This window comes from Urocampus carinirostris, chromosome 5, assembly GCF_059441175.1.
Source record: "Urocampus carinirostris isolate Australia breed hairy pipefish chromosome 5, RoL_Ucar_1.0, whole genome shotgun sequence".
Taxonomy (NCBI): Eukaryota; Metazoa; Chordata; class Actinopteri; order Syngnathiformes; family Syngnathidae; genus Urocampus; species Urocampus carinirostris.
The window spans coordinates 44802501-44826033 of NC_142353.1; the positions used below are offsets into that span (position 1 = coordinate 44802501).

Below are 23533 nucleotides of genomic sequence, written 5' to 3' on the forward strand. Positions count from 1 at the left end.
GTGTTTCTTATAAGCTTTTGCTTTAATCTGTTATCCCTTTTCCTTTTCCGTTCTCTTGTTCATTTTGTGATGCGATGTTTGTTGCAGCGCAGTTGAAAAGGAAAACAAATAGTTTTGTAGTCATTTTGTAGTATTAGTTTAATATTTCTGTACTATTGTTGTAGTTGCATTTTTTTGTAGTATTTCTGAAGTAATTTAGCAGCATTTCCATTCCAATATTTCTGTGGTATTTTTCGGGTTTTCCATAAAAGTATGTAGTATTTTAGTAACATTGCTGTAGTTGTGTTTTTGTAGTATTTATATTATAGTATTACCATAGTAGTATTTTTTTATAGTATTACTTTAGTATTTTTTGTAGTATTTCTGTTCTTTTTTTGTAATATTTCCTAAGTAGAGTTTTTGTACTACTTTTGTACTATTTTTTAGTATTTTGTACTAGTTAGTTGTATTTTTTTGTGGTATTTCTGTAGTAATTTTGCAGCATTTCTATTCCAATATTTCTGTGGTATTTGTCGGGTTTTCCATAAAAGTATGTAGTATTTTAGTAACATTGCTGTAGTTGTGTTTTTGTAGTATTTATATTATAGTATTACCATAGTAGTATTTTTTTATAGTATTTCTTTAGTATTTTTTGTAGTATTTCTGTTCTTTTTTTGTAATATTTCCTAAGTAGAGTTTTTGTACTACTTTTGTACTATTTTTTTAGTATTTTGTACTAGTTAGTTGTATTTTTTTGTGGTATTTCTGTAGTAATTTTGCAGCATTTCTATTCCAATATTTCTGTAGTATAGTTTTCCATAAAAGTATGTAGCATTTAACTAACATTGCTGTAGTTGTAGTTTTGTAGTATTTCTAGTGTAATGTGTTTTTGTAGTATTTATATTATAGTATTACCATAGTAGTATTTTTTATAGTATTTCTTTAGTATTTGTGTGGTATTTCTGTTCTTTTTTGGTAATATTTCCACATTAGAATTGTTGTGATATCTAGGTAGCCTTTTTGTAGTTTTAATTTAGTATTTCTGTACTATTGTTGTAGTTTTGTCTTTTTAGTATTCATCTCAACTGCAGTTTTTCTCCAGATTTTTGTAGTATTTTTAAAGTAGTATTTTTTGGGTATTTCTTTAGTATTTTTGTAGTATTGCTGTACTTGTTTTTTTGTGGTATTTCTGGTGTGATATTTTTTGTCGTAGTATAGTTATAATACTGTTACTGTAATAGTATTTCAATAGTATTTGTGTAGTATTTCCTTCTTTTCAGAATTAAAGCAAAATAATATGTTGAGTCCCTGTTTTTAAGTACTGAATTTGACAATTAGTTTTTGGTATTTTGTACTATTACTGTAGCCGTATTTTTTGTAGTATTTCTGTAGTATTTTTGTAGCATCTCTACTGCAGTTTTTCTTTAGATTTTTGAAGTATTTTAAAAGTATTTTTGGGGTATTTCTTTAGTATATTTGTGAAATTGCTGTACTTGTGTTTTGTAGTATTTGTGGTGTAATATTTTTTGTAGTATTATTGTTATAATAGTATTACTGTAGTTGTATCCCTATGGTATTTTTGTAGTATTTCTGTAGTATTTTTGTAGCATCTCTACTGCAGTTTTTCTTTAGATTTTTGTAGTATTTTTACAGTAATGTTTTTGGGTATTTTAGTATTTTTGTGAAATTGCTGTACTTGTGTTTTGTAGTATTTCTGTTGTAATATTTTTTGTAGTATTATTGTTGTAATTGTATTACTGTAGTAGTATCCCTATAGTATTTTCTTCTTTCATGTTTTTTTGTAGTATTTTTATAATAGCATTACCGGAGTAGTATTTTTTATCGTATTTCTCTAGTATTTTCTCTTTTTCAGGATTAAATAAAAATAATGTGTTAGATCTCTGTTTTCAAGCACAAAATTTTGCTTTTAGTTTTGTAGTCATTTTGTAGTATTTTCTTAAGTTGTATTCTTTGTAGTATTTCTGTAATATTTTTGTAGTATCCCCACTGTAGTTTTTCTGTAGGTTTTTAGTAAAATTCCTAAAGTAGTATTTTTTTTTAGTATTTCTTTTGTATTTTTGTAATATTGCTGTACTTGTGTTTTATTGGTATTTCTGGTGTGATATTTTTTCTAGTAGTATTGGTAGGATACTATTACTGTAATAGTATTTTCATAGAATTTGTGTTGTATTTTCTTCTTTTCAGAATTAAAATAAAATAACACGTTGAGTCCTGGTATTTAAGTACTAAATTTGGTATTTTTGTACTATTTCTGTAGTTGTATTTTTTTAGTATTGCTGGAATATTTTTTGTAGCATCTCTACTGCAGTTTTCCTTTAGATTTTTTGTAGTATTTTTACAGTAGTGTTTTGGGGTATTTCTTAAGTATTTTTGTGAAATTGCTGTACTTGTGTTTTGTAGTATTTCTAGTGTAATATTTTTTACACGTTGAGTCCCGGTATTTAAGTACTAAATTTGACATTTAGTTTGTGATATTTTTGCACTATTTTTGTAGTAGTATTTTTTAGTATTGCTGGAATATTTGTAGCATCTCTACTGCAGTTTTACTTTAGATTTTATGTAGTATTTTTACAGTAATGTTTTTGGGTATTTCTTTAGTATTTTTGTGAAATTGCTGTACTTGTGTTTTGTAGTATTTCTGGTGTAATATTTTTTTTGTAGTATTTTTATAATAGTATTACTGTAGTAGTATCCCTATAGTATTTTCTCATTTTCAGAAGGAAAGCAAAATCATTTGTTAGGTCCCTTTGACATTTAGTTTTGTATTCTTTTTGTAGTATTTTGGATACTATTTCTGTCGTAGTATTTTGGTTGTAGACACACAAAGGGGACAAAAGCCAATATATTTTTTTTATTTATCAGTAGTACTTTATTTCAATAGATATTTTCCTAATATTTTGACCATTTTCGTTAAACGGGCCGGATGAAAACGCCTGATGGGTCGCATGTGGCCCGCGGGCCGTAGCTTGCCCGGTGCGGTGCAATTGAAAACGAGTGCTACAAAGCATAAAGAAAAAAAAAAACCAGAAAGTACAAAAATACAATGTTAATAATTGCAGTACTCTACTGTTAGCGTTAATACAAAACGGCTCTAAGTATATAAGCATGCATTTTAACTGCGGCATAATAGTTCAAATGTATATCTGCTCAAATTTGATTGTTTCTGGTTACAGTTTTCTTGTTTTTCCGTGTATAATTATGATTTTACTTGAAATAAAATAGTACTGATTTATTTTATTTAAAATTGAACAAAGTAAAAGCCAATGTACATGTTTTTATATTATTTTCTTTATGTAAAGTTTGTTTTTATTGCAAAGAATACATCACAAAATACTAAAAAAAAACTTCTTCTCGAGAGCTATTACTACCTTCAACTCCCTTTTACAGCGTCCAGGAGTATTTTGTTCTGTACTGTATAACCGCCACAGTAATTATACACATATATATCATTAACGCGTGAACTTTTAGTGTTTTTTCTCATCTTTTTGCGCATATTTTTTACTTTTTTAATTTATTTTTCATGCAATGAAAGCAGGGACGATTTTAGGTTCAAGGTTTTGGGGGTGCTAGGCACCCAAAGTGTTTTTATCGCTCTTCTTTCGTACTATTTCTGTAGTTGTATTTTTCAGTATTGCTGGAGTATTTTTGTAGCATATGTACTGCAGTTTTACTTTAGATTTTTCGTAGTATTTTTACAGTAGTGTTTTGGGGTATTTTTTTTAGCATTTCTTTTGTATTTCTTTAGTATTTTTGTAATATTTCTGTTCTTATTTTGGTAATATTTCCACAGTAGAATTGTTGTGATATCTCAGTAGTATTTTTGTAGTATTCCTTTCAGTATTTGTGTACTATTGTTGTAGTAGAATTTTTTTGTTGTATTTCTGAAGTCATTTTGCAGCATTTCTATTCCAATATTTCTGTAGTATTTGTCGGGTTTTCCATAAAAGTATGTAGTATTTTAGTAACATTACTGTAGTTGTGTTTTTGTAGTATTTCTGGTGTAATGTTTTTCTGTAGTATTTATATAATAGTATTACCGTAGTAGTATTTCTATAGTATTTTCTCCTTTTCAGGATTAAATAAAAATAATGTGTCAGGTCTCTGTTTTCAAGCACTAAATTGTACTTTTAGTTTTGTAGTCATTTTGTAGTATTTTCATAGTATTTCTGTAGTTTTGTTCTTTGTAGTATTTCTGTACTTTTTTTGTAGTATTTCCACTGGAGGTTTTCTTTAGGTTTTTAGTAGCATTCCTAAAGTAGCATTTTTTTAGTATTTCTTTAGTATTTTGTATGTTTTAGTATTGCTGGAGTATTTTTTGTAGCATCTGTAGTGCAGTTTTACTTTAGATTTTTTTGTAGTATTTTTACAGTCGTGTTTTGGGGTATTTTATTTAGTATTTTTTTATTAGTATTTCTCTAGTATTTTTGTAAAATTGCTGTTCTTCTTTTGGTAATATTTCCACAGTAGAATTGTTGTGATATCTCAGTAGGATTTTTGTAGTATTCCTACATTATTTCTGTACTATTGTTGTAGTTGAATATTTTTGTTGTATTTCTGAAGTAATTTTGCAGCATTTCTATTCCAATATTTCTGTAGTATTTGTCGGGTTTTCCATAAAAGTATGTAGTATTTTAGTAACATTACTGTAGTTGTGTTTTTGTAGTATTTCTGGTGTAATGTTTTTCTGTAGTATTTATATAATAGTATTACCGTAGTAGTATTTCTATAGTATTTTCTCCTTTTCAGGAATAAATAAAAATAATGTGTCAGGTCTCTGTTTTCAAGCACTAAATTGTACTTTTAGTTTTGTAGTCATTTTGTAGTATTTTCATAGTATTTCTGTAGTTTTGTTCTTTGTAGTATTTCTGTACTTTTTTTGTAGTATTTCCACTGGAGGTTTTCTTTAGGTTTTTAGTAACATTCCTAAAGTAGCATTTTTTTAGTATTTCTTTAGTATTTTGTATGTTTTAGTATTGCTGGAGTATTTTTTGTAGCATCTGTAGTGCAGTTTTACTTTAGATTTTTTTGTAGTATTTTTACAGTCGTGTTTTGGGGTATTTTATTTAGTATTTTTTTATTAGTATTTCTCTAGTATTTTTGTAAAATTGCTGTTCTTCTTTTGGTAATATTTCCACAGTAGAATTGTTGTGATATCTCAGTAGGATTTTTGTAGTATTCCTACATTATTTCTGTACTATTGTTGTAGTTGAATATTTTTGTTGTATTTCTGAAGTAATTTTGCAGCATTTCTATTCCAATATTTCTGTAGTATTTGTCGGGTTTTCCATAAAAGTATGTAGTATTTCCGTAACATTACTGTAGTTGTGTTTTTGTAGTATTTCTGGTGTAATGTTTTTCTGTAGTATTTATATAATAGTATTACCGTAGTAGTATTTCTATAGTATTTTCTCCTTTTCAGGATTAAATAAAAATAATGTGTTAGGTCTCTGTTTTCAAGCACTAAATTGTACTTTTAGTTTTGCAGTCATTTTGTAGTATTTTCATAGTATTTCTGTAGTTTCGTTCTTTGTAGTATTTCTGTACTTTTTTGTAGTATTCCCACTGTAGGTTTTCTGTAGGTTTTTAGTAGCATTCCTAAAGAAGCATTTTTTTAGTATTTCTTTAGTATTTTGTATGTTTTAGTATTGCTGGAGTATTTTTTGTAGCATCTGTAGTGCAGTTTTACTTTAGATTTTTTGTAGTATTTTTACAGTCGTGTTTTGGGGTATTTTATTTAGTATTTTTTTATTAGTATTTCTCTAGTATTTTTGTAATATTTCTGTTCTTCTTTTGGTAATATTTCCACAGTAGAATTGTTGTTATATCTCAGTAGTATTTTAGTAGTATTCCTTCAGTAATTCTGTACTATTGTTGTAGTTGAATATTTTTGTTGTATTTCTGAAGTAATTTTGCAGCATTTCTATTCCAATATTTCTGTCGTATTTGTCGGGTTTTCCATAAAAGTATGTAGTATTTCCGTAACATTACTGTAGTTGTGTTTTTGTAGTATTTCTGGTGTAATGTTTTTTTGTAGTATTTATATAATAGTATTACCGTAGTAGTATTTCTATAGTATTTTCTCCTTTTCAGGATTAAATAAAAATAATGTGTCAGGTCTCTGTTTTCAAGCACTAAATTGTACTTTTAGTTTTGTAGTCATTTTGTAGTATTTTCATAGTATTTCTGTAGTTTTGTTCTTTGTAGTATTTCTGTACTTTTTTTGTAGTATTTCCACTGGAGGTTTTCTTTAGGTTTTTAGTAACATTCCTAAAGTAGCATTTTTTTAGTATTTCTTTAGTATTTTGTATGTTTTAGTATTGCTGGAGTATTTTTTGTAGCATCTGTAGTGCAGTTTTACTTTAGATTTTTTTGTAGTATTTTTACAGTCGTGTTTTGGGGTATTTTATTTAGTATTTTTTTATTAGTATTTCTCTAGTATTTTTGTAAAATTGCTGTTCTTCTTTTGGTAATATTTCCACAGTAGAATTGTTGTGATATCTCAGTAGGATTTTTGTAGTATTCCTACATTATTTCTGTACTATTGTTGTAGTTGAATATTTTTGTTGTATTTCTGAAGTAATTTTGCAGCATTTCTATTCCAATATTTCTGTAGTATTTGTCGGGTTTTCCATAAAAGTATGTAGTATTTCCGTAACATTACTGTAGTTGTGTTTTTGTAGTATTTCTGGTGTAATGTTTTTCTGTAGTATTTATATAATAGTATTACCGTAGTAGTATTTCTATAGTATTTTCTCCTTTTCAGGATTAAATAAAAATAATGTGTTAGGTCTCTGTTTTCAAGCACTAAATTGTACTTTTAGTTTTGCAGTCATTTTGTAGTATTTTCATAGTATTTCTGTAGTTTCGTTCTTTGTAGTATTTCTGTACTTTTTTGTAGTATTCCCACTGTAGGTTTTCTGTAGGTTTTTAGTAGCATTCCTAAAGAAGCATTTTTTTAGTATTTCTTTAGTATTTTGTATGTTTTAGTATTGCTGGAGTATTTTTTGTAGCATCTGTAGTGCAGTTTTACTTTAGATTTTTTGTAGTATTTTTACAGTCGTGTTTTGGGGTATTTTATTTAGTATTTTTTTATTAGTATTTCTCTAGTATTTTTGTAATATTTCTGTTCTTCTTTTGGTAATATTTCCACAGTAGAATTGTTGTTATATCTCAGTAGTATTTTAGTAGTATTCCTTCAGTAATTCTGTACTATTGTTGTAGTTGAATATTTTTGTTGTATTTCTGAAGTAATTTTGCAGCATTTCTATTCCAATATTTCTGTCGTATTTGTCGGGTTTTCCATAAAAGTATGTAGTATTTCCGTAACATTACTGTAGTTGTGTTTTTGTAGTATTTCTGGTGTAATGTTTTTTTGTAGTATTTATATAATAGTATTACCGTAGTAGTATTTCTATAGTATTTTCTCCTTTTCAGGATTAAATAAAAATAATGTGTTAGGTCTCTGTTTTCAAGCACTAAATTGTACTTTTAGTTCTGTAGTCATTTTGTAGTATTTTCATAGTATTTCTGTAGTTTCGTTCTTTGTAGTATTTCTGTACTTTTTTGTAGTATTCCCACTGTAGGTTTTCTGTAGGTTTTTAGTAGCATTCCTAAAGAAGCATTTTTTTAGTATTTCTTTAGTATTTTGTATGTTTTAGTATTGCTGGAGTATTTTTTGTAGCATCTGTAGTGCAGTTTTACTTTAGATTTTTTGTAGTATTTTTACAGTCGTGTTTTGGGGTATTTTATTTAGTATTTTTTTATTAGTATTTCTCTAGTATTTTTGTAATATTTCTGTTCTTCTTTTGGTAATATTTCCACAGTAGAATTGTTGTTATATCTCAGTAGTATTTTAGTAGTATTCCTTCAGTAATTCTGTACTATTGTTGTAGTTGAATATTTTTGTTGTATTTCTGAAGTAATTTTGCAGCATTTCTATTCCAATATTTCTGTCGTATTTGTCGGGTTTTCCATAAAAGTATGTAGTATTTCCGTAACATTACTGTAGTTGTGTTTTTGTAGTATTTCTGGTGTAATGTTTTTTTGTAGTATTTATATAATAGTATTACCGTAGTAGTATTTCTATAGTATTTTCTCCTTTTCAGGATTAAATAAAAATAATGTGTTAGGTCTCTGTTTTCAAGCACTAAATTGTACTTTTAGTTCTGTAGTCATTTTGTAGTATTTTCATAGTATTTCTGTAGTTTCGTTCTTTGTAGTATTTCTGTACTTTTTTTGTAGTATTCCCACTGTAGGTTTTCTGTAGGTTTTTAGTAGCATTCCTAAAGTAGCATTTTTTTTGTATTTCTTTAGTATTTTGTATGTTTTATTATTGCTGGAGTATTTTTTGTAGCATCTGTAGTGCAGTTTTACTTTAGATTTTTTGTAGTATTTTTACAGTCGTGTTTTGGGGTATTTTATTTAGTATTTTTTTATTAGTATTTCTCTAGTATTTTTGTAATATTTCTGTTCTTCTTTTGGTAATATTTCCACAGTAGAATTGTTGTGATATCTCAGTAGTATTTTTGTAGTATTCCTTCAGTAATTCTGTACTATTGTTGTAGTAGAATTTTTTTTTTGTATTTCTGAAGTCATTTTGCAGCATTTCTATTCCAATATTTCTGTAGTATTTGTCGGGATTTCCATAAAAGTATGTAGTATTTAGGTAAAATTACTGTAGTTGTGTTTTTGTAGTATTTCTGGTGTCATGTTTTTTTGTAGTATTTATATAATAGTATTACTGTAGTAGTATTTCTATAGTATTTTCTCCTTTTCAGGATTAAATAAAAATAATGTGTCAGGTCTCTGTTTTCAAGCACTAAATTGTACTTTTAGTTTTGTAGTCATTTTGTAGTATTTTTATAGTATTTCTGTAGTTTCGTTCTTTGTAGTATTTCTGTACTTTTTTTGTAGTATTCCCACTGTAGGTTTTCTGTAGGGTTTTAGTAGTATTCCTAAGGTAGCATTTTTTTAGTATTTCTTTAGTATTTTTGCAATATAGCTGTACTTGTGTTTTTGTGGTATTTCTGGTGTGATATTTAAAAGCCAATGTACATGTTTTTATATTATTTTCTTTATGTAAAGTTTGTTTTTATTGCAAAGAATACATCACAAAATACTAAAAAACTTCTTCTCGAGAGCTATTACTACCTTCAACTCCCTTTTACAGCGTCCAGGAGTATATTGTTCTGTACTGTATAACCGCCACAGTAATTGTACACATATATATCATTAACGTTTGCACTTATAGTGTTTTTTCTCATCTTTTTTGCGCATATTTTTTACTTTTTTAAATTTATTTTACATGCAATGAAAGCAAGGACGATTTTAGGTTCAAGGTTTTGGGGGTGCCAGGCACCCAAAGTGTTTTATCGCTCTTCCTTTCCACCAACAACCGCATACCAACATTTTTTTATCATTAAAAATGTGAATTCGTTCATTTAAACGGGTAATTAATTCATAAAATGATAAGTACATAATTTACCTCACATGCTGTTTTATTACCAATAAGAAAAAAACTCAGAAGCTTATCAAATCAGTATCATTTCTTAACGTTTCTTTTTTTAAGTAAATAGATTAGAAATACCCCGCGACCCTACTGGGGATAAGCGGTACAGATAATGGATTGGTTTAGAAATAATCCATCAATTGATGAGTGGTGCTAGGAATCAAATGCACGATTTTTTTAAGGCAATGGAGTATTTTCGACAGTGCGTTGTTCCCATTTTCGATTTGTTTTACAAATTTGTATTTTTCACCGAGTTATACGGCGCATTTTCATATTTCCGGCGTGATTGGGGTTTTTAGGTGCGCCTTATAGTCCGGAAATTACTGTATAGGAACAGTTTCTGGTATTCTGTGTATGATAATCACATTGGATTAGGGTCAGCAAACGTTTTCAATGGTTATACTTGTGGAATTATTTTTTTTCACGTTTTTATTTGAAAAAGGATCTAGGGCAAGAATCCTGGATGCAATATATTCATATTTATGTTATGGGTTATTGCATTCGGTCTTACAGAAGACGTGGGCGCAGTTATTTGAGGGAAGCAGTCTACTTTGTCAAAAAAAAGCTAATTAAATGTTTGGTTTGGTTTATCACACACAATAAAATACTCCTGATGCTAAGGTTTATGAGGTTTGTTTTTTGCCCTATTGTAGGTTTCAGATCAGGGGATGGTGTAAGTGGTTTTTCAGACTTCTTGTGATTAAGGGTGTCACAAATAAACATGATTTTTTTTTCGTGATATTGAAAAATACGCTGTCCTTTATTAAGAAAAAGAGAGTTTTTTAAAAAAAAATGCGATAGTAGTTGGAGGGGGAATGGGTTGGTTATGCGCATTAAAAGAGAAGCCTTCCCATTTCGTTATACTGGATACTAAATGCCATTCATTCATATTTTGTCGAAAAAAAAAGCTAATTAAACGTTTGGTTTTGTTTATCACACACAAATAAAATACTCCTGATGCTAAGGTTTATGAGGTTTGTTTTTTGCCCTATTGTAGGTTTCAGATCAGGGGATGGTGTAAGTGGAATCTGTGCAGGCCTTTGAGACTTCTTGTGATTAAGGGTGTCACAAATAAACATGATTTTTTTTTCGTGATATTGAAATATACGCTGTCCTTTATTAAGAAAAAGAGAGTTTTTTTTTAAAAATGCGATAATAGTTGAAGGGTGAATGGGTTGGTTATGCGCATTAAAAGAGAAGCCTTCCCATTTCGTTATACTGGATACTAAATGCCATTCATTCATATTTTGTCGAAAAAAAAAGCTAATTAAACGTTTGGTTTTGTTTATCACACACAAATAAAATACTCCTGATGCTAAGGTTTATGAGGTTTGTTTTTTGCCCTATTGTAGGTTTCAGATCAGGGGATGGTGTATGTGGAATCTGTGCAGGCCTTTGAGACTTCTTGTGATTAAGGGTTTCACAAATAAACATGATTTTTTTTTCGTGATATTGATATATACGCTGTCCTTTATTAAGAAAAAGAGAGTTTTTTAAAAAAATGCGATAACAGTTAGAGGGTGAATGGGTTGGTTATGCGCATTAGAAGAGAAGCCCTCCGATACTAAATGCCATTCATTCGTTCACTCGTGAGTATCTAAATACAAAATCTAAAAGCAAAAGCAGAAAATATTTCCACGCATGCATGCTCTCACCTCCCCGCCTTGGTGACGATCATCTCCGTCCCCAGCTGATTAAATTCGTCCCACAGGGCCTTCATCTCCAACTGGACGTTAATATTCGCCACTTTGGGGTTCTTCTTCACCAAGTTCTTGCCATTAGGCGTGGAGGCGTTGGAGGACGACGAGCAAGGGGTCCCGGTGGGCTCGCTCGGAGGAGCCGGCCCCGCGTAACTGTAGTTAGCTGGAGCCCCCGTGCAGGGCTCGAAATGGGCTTCGTGCTGCGTGTAGGGGTCCCCGGGGGAGGGGGACAGGTGGTAACCCCCCGGGGTGTTGAGGCTACTCAGGCTGCTGGTCGTGAAGGCTGCAACATCGCAAAAATGGGACAGCTGCGTCAGCCACGGGCTGGAAATGGCTGAAATCATCCCAAAAAATAAGAAGGTGTCACTCGAATATCGAAGGGAATCAAAAGCGCTCCGAAAGTCAAATCGTATAAATCCTGCGAGGTAGCATCCGAAAGGCGTGAATCCTGCTCCTTGTGCGCCTTATCCGCGCGTGTGTGTGGACTGCGAAGCAGCGTGCGCTCTTATCTACTGCAAGGAGGGGGGCCTCCCCTTTTGCGATAAAACCGGTTCTTATTTCTATTGAGATAAGAAGCTGCAGGTAATGTGGCTTTTCCTCGCCTCCGAAGAGTCTGATTGACAACCTGCAAACGCGCCCCTTCTTCTTTCTTTTTCGAGAAAAAAACACGCTTTCTGGTTCGTGCAACTATTTTGGAGGGGACCCAAAACAATAGGGGGGCGAGGAGTGTCAACAATGTATTTGCACGGGTAAACAAACAGGCAGCAGCTGAATTTTGCTTACTCGGGCAAATCATTGCGATTAAGGAGATGCAGGAATGTGCCTTCGTTTATTTTGTGTTTAGTTTATTTAAATAAAGATTTTTTTTAACATGGAATTGAAGGTTTGTATTCGAAACAAATCCATGGCGCAGTTGATACTTAGAAACATGAACAATACAGTATAATAGGTATCGGATTTTTTTTCAGTTTCAATATTCCATTCCTAATTTTCTGCACTGCGTTAGTATTAGATTAACGCTAAACAATATAATTATCTTCCCTGTCATTAATAAAAAACACAGCGAGTTTAGACGTGGCGCATGTCGTAAAAAGGGAGAAACATAATATTTCAAAAAAATGTTACAACAAAATATATCGTTAGTTTTAAGTGCGTGCTTCAGAAAGTGCTATTGTCATTTAAGACACTTTAAAATGTTATTTGTTTTGCACCTGATTATTGTTAAAATTGATATATTTAAAGTCAAGAATAATATGCATTGAATATTCGGGAGAATGCTGCACGTAGACATAACTCTTATGATATTTTCCTTCATTTGAATCCCGTACATTGATTTAATTCTACATTTTTTTGTGTGTTGTCATTTACTGAGCTAGGATTAGACTCAATATTGTACTTGTATTCTAAGTCATAATATAAACATTTTTTACAACGAGATTAGACGTGGCGCATGTAGTAAAGTCTTAAACGAGAAATATAATATTTCAAAAGAATGTTAAAACAAATAGGTTTAAGATAAGTTTTAAGTGCATGCTTCAGAAAGTGTTATTGTCATTTAAGACACTTTAAAATGTTACTTGTTTTGCACCTGATTATTGTTAAAATGGATATACTTAAAGTCAAGAATAATATGCATTGAATATTCGGGAGAATGCTGCACATAGACATAACTCTTATGATATTTTCCTTCATTTGAATCCTGTACATTGATTTAATTCCATTTTTTATGTGTGTTTTCCTGTACTGTGCTAGGATTAGTCTCAATATTATACTTCTATTCTAAGTCATTATATATACTTTGGTTACAATGCACTCGTAGTAAAAGTCTTAAACGAGAAACATAATATTTCAAAAGAATGTTACAACAAATATGTCGTTAGTTTTATGTGCATGCTTTAAAAAGTGTTACGATCATTTAACACACTTTGAAATGTTACTTGTTTTGCACCTGATTATTGTTAAAATTGAGATATTCATCAAAACTAAAGTCAAGAATAATATGCATTGAATATTCGGGAGAATGCTGCACATAGACATAACTCTTATGATATTTTCCTTCGTTTGAATCCTGTACATTGATTTAATTCCATTTTTATTTGTGTTTTCCCATACTGTACTAGGAGTGGACTCAATATTATACTTGTATTCTAAGTCATTATATGAACATTGTTTACAACGAGATTAGACGCGGCACTCCGGGGTAATCGCGTCATAAAAACTTAAAAAAAGATGGGAAAATGTTAGGATGAATAGTAAAACTATTTACAAGGTATTGCTTAGAGAATTGCTCAGAGAGTAAGTGAGTCAGAAAGAGGGTTTTTTCTTGTCTTTTCTTACTGTAATTTTAACCACTTTAAATGTCTTTTTGCACTCAACCGGTGTTGCTAATGTAAATAAATAGTCATGCATTAGCGCTTTAACAGTGAATGCATTATTCATTCACCCACACATTCACACTTTGGTGCCTGTAAGCCACATTATGTTGCCACAGCTGTTAAATTAAACATTAAACGCACACTTAAAAGTGTTACATTAACACTAATGGGTGTAGACGCATTTATTTATTGTGTAGATTGTAAAAAAATAAATACAATGATTAAAAATTGCACCTAATTGGTAGCAAATTAGCTTGCTTTTGGAGTTATTTTCTACTTTCAATGGAATTATAAAAACAAATTTGGAGTTAAAAAGACTTCATTCAAATGTGATTTTTTTAAATTTTTGTTTTTTTTATTTATGTTGAATATTTTTCTTAAAATGAGGAGAATGATATAACGTGTGTTAAGAATATATTTTGGGTTACTTTAGAGATGATTTCTCTTATTCTATTCGAGATAAAAAATGAATAAATATAAAAAGAGTTATGCTAAAAAAAGGTAAATTATTTAACCTGGCAGCTGGTACATACTTTTGCTTATTTTAGTATTTTTTCTTATTAATGTAAAACATTTTTAATACAAACAGAATAATATACCCTGTTCTTTATAAGGTATTTTGAATAATGATATTTTTCTTGGTTTATTATAGAGAGTTTTTCATTCTTTTTTCTTACTAAATGTAGATTCTTTACTTGAAATGAGCTAGCTAATTTTCTACGTGATTGATAAGATATTTTTTTCTTATTTTAAAGACAATTTTTTCATTATATTCGAGAGACAAGAGAAAGTATTTAAAGATAAGAAAACATATATACTTATATAAGCCAGATTGTCTGCCAATGGGTATATAATCTATTTGTTTGGAGTGTAGAGTGTTAATTAAACACTCAAAGACAACACACAATGAAACAATACCACATTGACTTATTCAATGTAAAAACTATTAGAATAAATAAGTGACCTGAAAATAAATAGAACTTTAGGTTATTTACTATTATTATTTATTGTAATTAAAAACAATGACGATGAGAAAATATGAAGAAAAATCACTTTCATTTGGGCCACAAAATAGAAAATAAAATACTATTTTTCGATGACTTGGTAAAAGAATTAATGATTAAATTGTTTACCAAGTGAAAGTAGAAAAGTGTACTCCTTCAAGTTTGTGTGCATCCCAAAAAATAGCAAAATAAAGAAATGAACCCAAATTCTACCTTTGGTTACTAATGCCTCTCTAGACCAAATTAATGTCATAATAATGATTTTAAGATGAAGTTAAGAAAAAATAGCTTTCATTTACGTCACAAAATACAAATAAATAAATAAATAAATACATATATTTTCAGATTAAATAAAAGAAAAAAATCATGACCGAATTGTTTACAAGTGAAAGCAGACTCGTGTGCATCGAAATAATAATAAAATAAAGAAAAAAATTGAAATAAAAAACGACTTTAGGTGACTAACGCCTCTTTACGCCGAATTATTGTCGTTATTTGTTATCATGATAATTAATAAAGATATTTAGATGAAGATAAGAAAAAATAGCATTTATCTACGTCACAAAATAGTAGTAAAAAATAAATAAATATATTTTCAGATTAAATAAAATAAAATAGCATGACAAAATTGTTTACCAAATGAAAGCAGACTCGTGTGCATCCCAAAAATAGGAAAATAAAGAAAATAAATGAGATCAAAAACGACTTGAGGTGTCTAACGCCTCTCTACGCCGAATTATTGTCGTTATTTATTATCATGATAAATAATAAAGATATTGAGAGGAAGATAAGGAAAAATAACATCCGTTTGAGTCACAAAATAGAAAAATAAATCTATTTTCAGATTACATTAAAAAAGCATGAGAAGTTTGTGTGCATCCAAAAATAGTAAAATAAAGAAAATAGATTAAATTAAATAAGACTTTAGGTGCCTAACGCCCCTCTACGCCGAATTATTGTCGTTATTTGTTATCATGATAAATAATAAAGATATTGAGAAAAAGATAAGGAAAAATAACACCCATTTGGGTAACAAAATAGGAAAAAAAAAATCTTTTTTCGGATTAAATTAAGAAAAATGCATGACAAGTTAGTATGCATTCAAAAATAGTAAAATAAAGAAAACAAATGAAATTAAATAAGACTTTAGGTGACTAACGCCCCTCTACGCCGAATTACTGTCGTTATTTGTTATCATGATAAATAAAAAATATATTGAGAAGAAGATAAGGAAAAATAACACCCATTTGGGTAACAAAATAGGAAAAAAAATCTATTTTCAGATTAAATTAAGAAAAATGCATGACAAGTTAATATGCATTGAAAAATAGTAAAATAAAGAAAATAAATGAAATTAAATAAGACTTTAGTTGACTAACGCCTCTCTACGCCGAATTATTGTCGTTATTTGTTATCATGATAAATAAAAAATATATTGAGAGGAAGATAAGGAAAAATAACACCCATTTGGGTAACAAAATAGGAAAAAAAATCTATTTTCAGATTAAATTAAGAAAAATGCATGACAAGTTAGTATGCATTGAAAAATAGTAAAATAAAGAAAATAAATGAAATTAAATAAGACTTTAGTTGACTAACGCCTCTCTACGCCGAATTATTGTCGTTATTTGTTATGATAAATAAAAAATATATTGAGAGGAAGATAAGGAAAAATAACACCCATTTGGGTAACAAAATAGGAAAAAAAATCTATTTTCAGATTAAATTAAGAAAAATGCATGACAAGTTAGTATGCATTCAAAAATAGTAAAATAAAGAAAATAAATGAAATTAAATAAGACTTTAGGTGACTAGCGCCCCTCTACGCCGAATTATTGTCGTTATTTGTTATCATGATAAATAATAAAGATATTGAGAAAAAGATAAGGAAAAATAACACCCATTTGGGTAACAAAATAGGAAAAAAAAAATCTTTTTTCGGATTAAATTAAGAAAAATGCATGACAAGTTAGTATGCATTCAAAAATAGTAAAATAAAGAAAATAAATGAAATTAAATAAGACTTTAGGTGACTAGCGCCCCTCTACGCCGAATTATTGTCGTTTTTTGTTATCATGATAAATAAAAAATATATTGAGAAGAAGATAAGGAAAAATAACACCCATTTGCGTAACAAAATGGGAAAAAAAATCCATTTTCAGATTAAATTAAGAAAATGCATGACAAGTTAGTGTGCATTCAAAAATAGTAAAATAAAGAAAATAAATGAAATTAAATAAGACTTTAGGTGACTAGCGCCCCTCTACGCCGAATTATTGTCGTTATTTGTTATCATGATAAATAACAAAGATAATTGAGAGGAAGATAAGGAAAAATAACATCAATTTGCGTCTCAAAATAGGAAAAAAAATATATTTTCGGATCACACTTAAACAGAATTGCTTCGTGCGTATCCAAAGATTTAATATCACTTTGGATCACGCGTAAAGAGATGACCCAAACCGAACCAAGAAACCGGTTTACCTTCCATTTCCCGGGTCACGGTGCTGTAATGCATGGCGCAGCGGCCGTGCGGGTTCCCGTCCGGTTTATCCAGGCCGGCGCACGGCTTACCGAACGCCGCCGCGTTTCCTGCTTGCTCTGCGGCACAAATCAGTGACGCTATACTGAACGCATTCGCCCTCGGAGACAAGGGACCACCGTCGTCCATAGGCCAAAGTCAACCCCCGCTCCCGCCGCCGTCTCCCCCTTTCTCCACTGCGTCAAAAAGGCGAGGAGCGCGCGCGCGCGTGCGCACGGTAGGAAAAACAAAAAAAAGTTCCTCACATGCCCGCACTGGCTAAAATCTCTTCGGAAAGAATTCTCCAAGACGCTTGAGCTTTTCTGGGCTGAGTCATGGAACGCACCTCGAACGGACGCTGAACATAGTCGGTCCGATCCAGGCGTGCGTGCGAGCGCGCGTTCCCTCCTTGTGCGTCCGCGTTTGTGCGCGCACGGCGGCGGCTGTTGCTTCCGAGCAGAAAGTGCAACTGATACGAGAAAGGGAAGAAGGCAGACACGTCCACGAACACGCCTCCCCCCTTTCGAGGAAGGCGCGCGCACGCTTACGCGCAAGCTCGGTGGCTTTTATTTCAATAAAAGTTGGAACATTCTTTTGGACTTAACGCTCCTTTTTCTGTGTGCGGGTCGCCACCAACCCGTTCTGGGTTTTAAATCCATACGTTCTTGACTTTATCACGATTCACAAAATCTATAAAATACTCCCATTGAAATTCTTACACTTAAATCGTTTGACCTAGCGATAAAAACACGATTATAAAACACTAGCAAAATCATACGTGGAATGAATATATTGTGCAACAGTTGCGAGTCATATTTCTGCAAAAAAAAAGTCAGACAAAACGCACAAATACAACTTATCATGTAATTACTATGTTAGTACTATGTTATTACCAGGTTGATTATTGCATAATCCCAAAGGTGAGAACCACCAGGAAAAGTATGTGTGTGTCTGTGTGCGGAGTCAAACTTTGGAAGAATTTACAGATCAAACAATGTCCAACTATTCATTTGTTCAAATTGAAATACAAAAAAAACATTACTGGCGGAATACAGAGATGAAGAAAATGGAAGTTATGTCAAATATGTCTCTGTACTACCTTATAGGCAGACAATTCGTGTATAAAAAGTTGAAAAGAATACTTCAAATAAAAAAGAATGATGTGCTTTATTTATGTTTTTATTTTTTACAGTGAAACCCAAAACCGCTTTGTTAAACAAATTATGTTATTAAATGTACTGTGCTACCTCAAGAGCAGATAATTAGTTCATAAAAAGTATATAAAAATCTACTGCCACCTACAGATTTGGATGAGTATTACAGTTCCTTGTCTGAAGATAGCAAAAAAAACTGAATAATGGCCTGATTTTTTTTTGAAAGATAAAATTGGGCAAATTCCAGCGGCACACTAGTGTGCCCCGGCACACTGGTTTAAAAACACTGCCCTATGTAATATAGGTAACAACACTTTTTATTTATTTATACAATTCTTTTAAGTTAATTTCAACTTTTTTTTCTCAAAATTGAAAATAAAGGCTACCCTGGCAGGGAAAACGCCAAAAACCCATAGAACAAATATTTTCATTGTAAATGAATCCTTACAAGTTAATGTATTCTCCTTTTTTAGTGTAATTTGCAGCTTATTTAGGACACTGGGCGTGTTACCTGAAATCTAACACCAGAAGAGTGTTAATTGTAATGATAAGCACACAACAATTATTTTTTTTTCACAAACAAACTGATTTTCGAACTAAAAAATTAACATTTTTTGCAAATATGCAGCTATGTGGTTATAAACGTTTATTGACGCTGAAGATTATAATTAGATGGGTGAAAAGATTTGGTTTAACACTGGAAAAATGTCATTTCAACACGATGGACCCGTTTGTCTCTCTCCATTGTTCAAATGTGTTTTACATCTTATTAAAACTCGGTACTCAAAGCAAAGTTGACCTGATTTGACTCGTAATTCATGTATCATTTTGTGTTTCTGCGTCACAAACCTGACTGCATTTAGCAATGTAAAAATAAATTAAAAACAATGGAATTGTTAAAATACTGTAGTGTTAAAAAGGCTTTACATGGCGAAATACAGGAAAATAATTTTACACTCCTCAGTGTTAAATTTTAACAACACTGACACAATTTGGTGGAGTGTATTGAAAAATAATAACTCATATCCGAGTAAAATTAATCCAGAAAATACAAATATTTATTCAATGTATGTTTTAGACTTCTTAGAATCTGATAATTTGTTAATTGAGTGTTTCAATTTCCTCTTTAAAGTGTTAAATTAACACTGGTTATTTTACTACTCATCAAATTCGCTTTGAAACAATCACAATTAAAGAAAAAGAATATATTAGGCCCCTGTTTCAAGTACTTCATTTGATATTTTGTTTTGAAGTATTACCGTAGTTGTATTTCTTTTTAGGAAGTCAGATTTTTGTTAAAAGTTCTGCAATTTTTCGTAGTGATAATATAGTTATACTCCAGTATTATTTTGTAGTGTTTCTTTCGTAGTATTTTTTTAGTGTTTATGTACTTTTTGTGTTTGCATTTCGAGAGTAGAATTTTGTTGTACATCTAGAGAACTTTCATAGTGTTTTGTAGTATTAAATATGTTTTATCATGTCAGTTTTTGAAGTATACGATTTTTAAAGTATTTTTGGAGTATTTCTGTTGTATTTTGTAGTATTTTCCGAGTGGAATTATTAAATATCAGTTGTATTTCAGTAGTACTTTTGTAGTACAGTGTTACAGTGGTTTTATTCTCGCAGTTCTTTATTGTTGTATTTCCGTAGAATTTTTCCAGTATTGCTGTAGTTGTATTTTTTGCAGTATTTCTGGTGTAATACATTTGTAGTTGTATTTCTTTTTTTTAATTTTTACTGCGTATTTATATAACACATATTTTCCCTCCTTCTAAAAACTCTTCCCATTTTTTTTGAAACTGTTCTAAAATTTTCCACCACAGATTTTGTTATTCTGGATTATATCGAGGTTATTTTTAAGGTGAGCATGCATAGAATACCGAAAAGTATCGTTTTATACCAATTTTGAATTTCATTATTTCGGATTTACGTTTTTGTAGAACAACATTCACTTAATTTGGTGTATTTTGTCAATTTGAACTGCGCATGTATGAGTTTAAATGAAAAAAAAAACGAGTTTGCTGCTTTGACGCATCCCTTTTTGTCATTAGGGCTGATTGTGTATTTTAAAAACAACTGTATTGCGGCTGTCTAACCAAATTAATCAGATCTAAAAGGAAAAACTAATCTCCAGAAAATTGTAACGCAGGATTTGCAGCAAAAAAAATAAAAAATAAAATATAAACTGCAATGGAAATATCAAGTGATTCAACGAAAAGACAAAAAACAAACCTCATAAAACGAAAAGTGAAACACATAAATGCAATTTTTATGAGTTCCTCAAAGGATTAACAGTGATTCATATTCTGAATACTTTTCCTTTTTTTAAATTCACATTGGCACCTTCAAGGTAGCGTGGACTTGAACTCTAGCGGCCCTCGAATGGTCTTCTGGCTTCTCACCTTCTTCGACGCCCAAAGCGAAAAGTGTTTGCTTGGCCATAAATCGGATGGAGTCCAATTTGCACAGCAGGTCACCGAATCAAGCGCGAAGGCGACAGCGGGGGTCTAATGGGATAAAACGCTGACAGGATTAACTCTATTTGTTTTGGATGTTTCTCTCTCGACCAGGCGCGCAACCTCAACAAACTGGCACTCTCATGCGGATGGATGGATGGATAGATGGAGAGATGTCTAGATAGATAGATAGATAGATAGATAGATAGATAGATAGATAGATAGATAGATAGATAGATAGATAGATAGATAGATAGACAGGGAGAGTGATGGATAGATAGATAGGTAGATAGATAGATAGATAGATAGATAGATAGATAGATAGATAGATAGATAGATAGATAGATAGATAGATAGATAGATAGATAGATAGATAGATAGATAGATAGATAGATAGATAGATAGATAGATAGATAGATAGATAGATAGACAGATAGATAGATAGACAGGGAGAGTGATGGATAGATAGATGGATAGATAGATAGATAGATAGATAGATAGATAGATAGATAGATAGATAGATAGATAGATAGATAGATAGATAGATAGATAGATAGACAGGGAGAGTGATGGATAGATAGATAGATAGATAGATAGATAGATAGATAGATAGATAGATAGATAGATAGATAGATAGATAGATAGATAGATAGATAGATAGATAGATAGATAGATAGATAGATAGATAGATAGATAGATAGATAGATAGATAGATAGACAGGGAGAGTGATGGATAGATAGATAGATAGATAGATAGATAGATAGATAGATAGATAGATAGATAGATAGATAGATAGATAGATAGATAGATAGATAGATAGATAGATAGATAGATAGATAGATAGATAGATAGATAGATAGATAGATAGATAGATAGATAGATAGATAGATAGATAGATAGATAGACAGATAGATAGATAGACAGGGAGAGTGATGGATAGATAGATGGATAGATAGATAGATAGATAGATAGATAGATAGATAGATAGATAGATAGATAGATAGATAGATAGATAGATAGATAGATAGATAGATAGATAGATAGATAGATAGATAGATAGATAGATAGATAGATAGATAGATAGATAGATAGATAGACAGGGAGAGTGATGGATAGATAGATAGATAGATAGATAGATAGATAGATAGATAGATAAGAATAAGATGACAATAAAAATAATAATGCTGGTGGTACAAACACTGATTGTGAATTCATTCTTGACATGTTCGCCCAAACAATACTTTTGCAACTAACTAACTAACTAACTAACTAACTAACTAACTAACTAACTAACTAACTAACTAACTAACTAACTAACTAACTAACTAACTAACTGACTAACTAACTAAATACATAAATAGATGAATAAATAAATAGATGAATACATACATCAATTAATATATAAATACATAAACACAGAAAGAAAGAACGAAAGAAAGAAAGAAATAGATGAATACATAAATACATAAATACATAAATACATAAATACATAAATAGATAAATATATGAATAGATGAATAGATAAATAGATAAATAGATGAATTCATAAATTCATAAATAAACACATAAATAAACAAATAACGAAAGAAAGAAAGAAAGAAATAGATGAATACATAAATACATAAATAAATAAATAGATAAATATATGAATAGATGAATAGATGAATAGATAAATAGATTAATTCATAAATTCATAAACACATAAATAAACAAATAATGAATGAAAGAAAGAAAGAAAGAAAGAAATACATGAATACATAAATACATTAATACATAAATACATAAATACATAAATACATAAATACATAAATACATAAATACATAAATACATAGATAAATAGATAAATAGATGAATTCATAAATTCATAAATAAACACATAAATAAATATATAACTAAAGAAATAAATAAAAAAGAAAGAAAGAAAGAAAGAAAGAAAGAAAGAAAGAAAGAAATACATGAATACATAAATACATAAATAAATAAATAAATACATAAATAAATAAATAAATGAATAAACAAACAAATAAATAAATGATTTAGGCAAACGATCCTTACACAATCTGTCGTTTTTTTCCCCATAATATTTTTTGGGGAAAATAATTTTATATGATTGTCGAACCAGTTTCACAGAGGTCTATAGCACAAAGCTTTTACTCTTAATTCAATTCCTAAGGCATTTTTAGGCGTCCAACGATCGTTTTATGGTGCACAATCGTGCAAAAATAATGACTTCAATCCTATAAACTTTTAAAAAAAAATCCTCGATTTTCGTTTATAGAAAACTGTTGGGATTTCTGACTCATTTCAGGCCGAGGTGGGCCCGGGTCTCCCGCGCCTTGTGCGCCTGTTGTGCGCACATGACAGATCCCATCCACGGCTCATTAAAAGGCACCTATCTCGTAAAAGTCAAGACTTTATTGGCCGCTACTTTTAGTTTTGCGCACTTAAGGGGGAGAAAACCACTCCTATCTCCTAAAAAACAAATCCTCCGTTAATTTAACGCATCCCAAGCACGCTTCACTTATTTGATTTAACGCTTTTTTGGTGAATCTTCTCCCATCATAGGCGACGTGCTCCTCAGATAGAACCCAAGCTTATCCAAATATTAGTCCACATCCCAGAATTAGCAGGAGAGGAAGTGAACAGTTGACCGTTGACGGAAAAGGTCCCGGGGTGTCCGCCATCTCTGCGGGGGGATGCGCACAATGCGCGCATGTGGGGAAAGAAGCAACGATCCCTTTTAAAATGTCAATTGCAAGATGATGTCCTGCGTAAAATGATGATTGTTTTTGTTCCTATGCGCTCCAAAAAGA

General features: G+C 30.5%; 1 protein-coding gene across 2 annotated transcripts in view; it reads right to left on the reverse strand.

Annotated features, from left to right (window-relative positions):
* The window catches only part of tbx1 (T-box transcription factor 1), a 37592-nt gene extending 20040 nt beyond the window's left edge, over nt 1–17552 (reverse strand). Inside the window, exons 1-2 of one of the 2 annotated variants that reach the window (XM_088335249.1) lie at nt 17072–17552; nt 11164–11491 (exon numbers count right to left, since the gene is read on the reverse strand). In XM_088335249.1, coding sequence (XP_088191375.1) covers nt 11164–11491; nt 17072–17258 — 515 coding nt within the window. In that variant the 5' untranslated portion in view covers nt 17259–17552. Of the gene's footprint in view, nt 1–11163; nt 11543–17071 lie in introns of both variants that reach the window. The other variant, XM_088335248.1, reaches the window with a different exon arrangement.
* Between the last annotated feature and the right edge of the window lie 5981 nt (nt 17553–23533).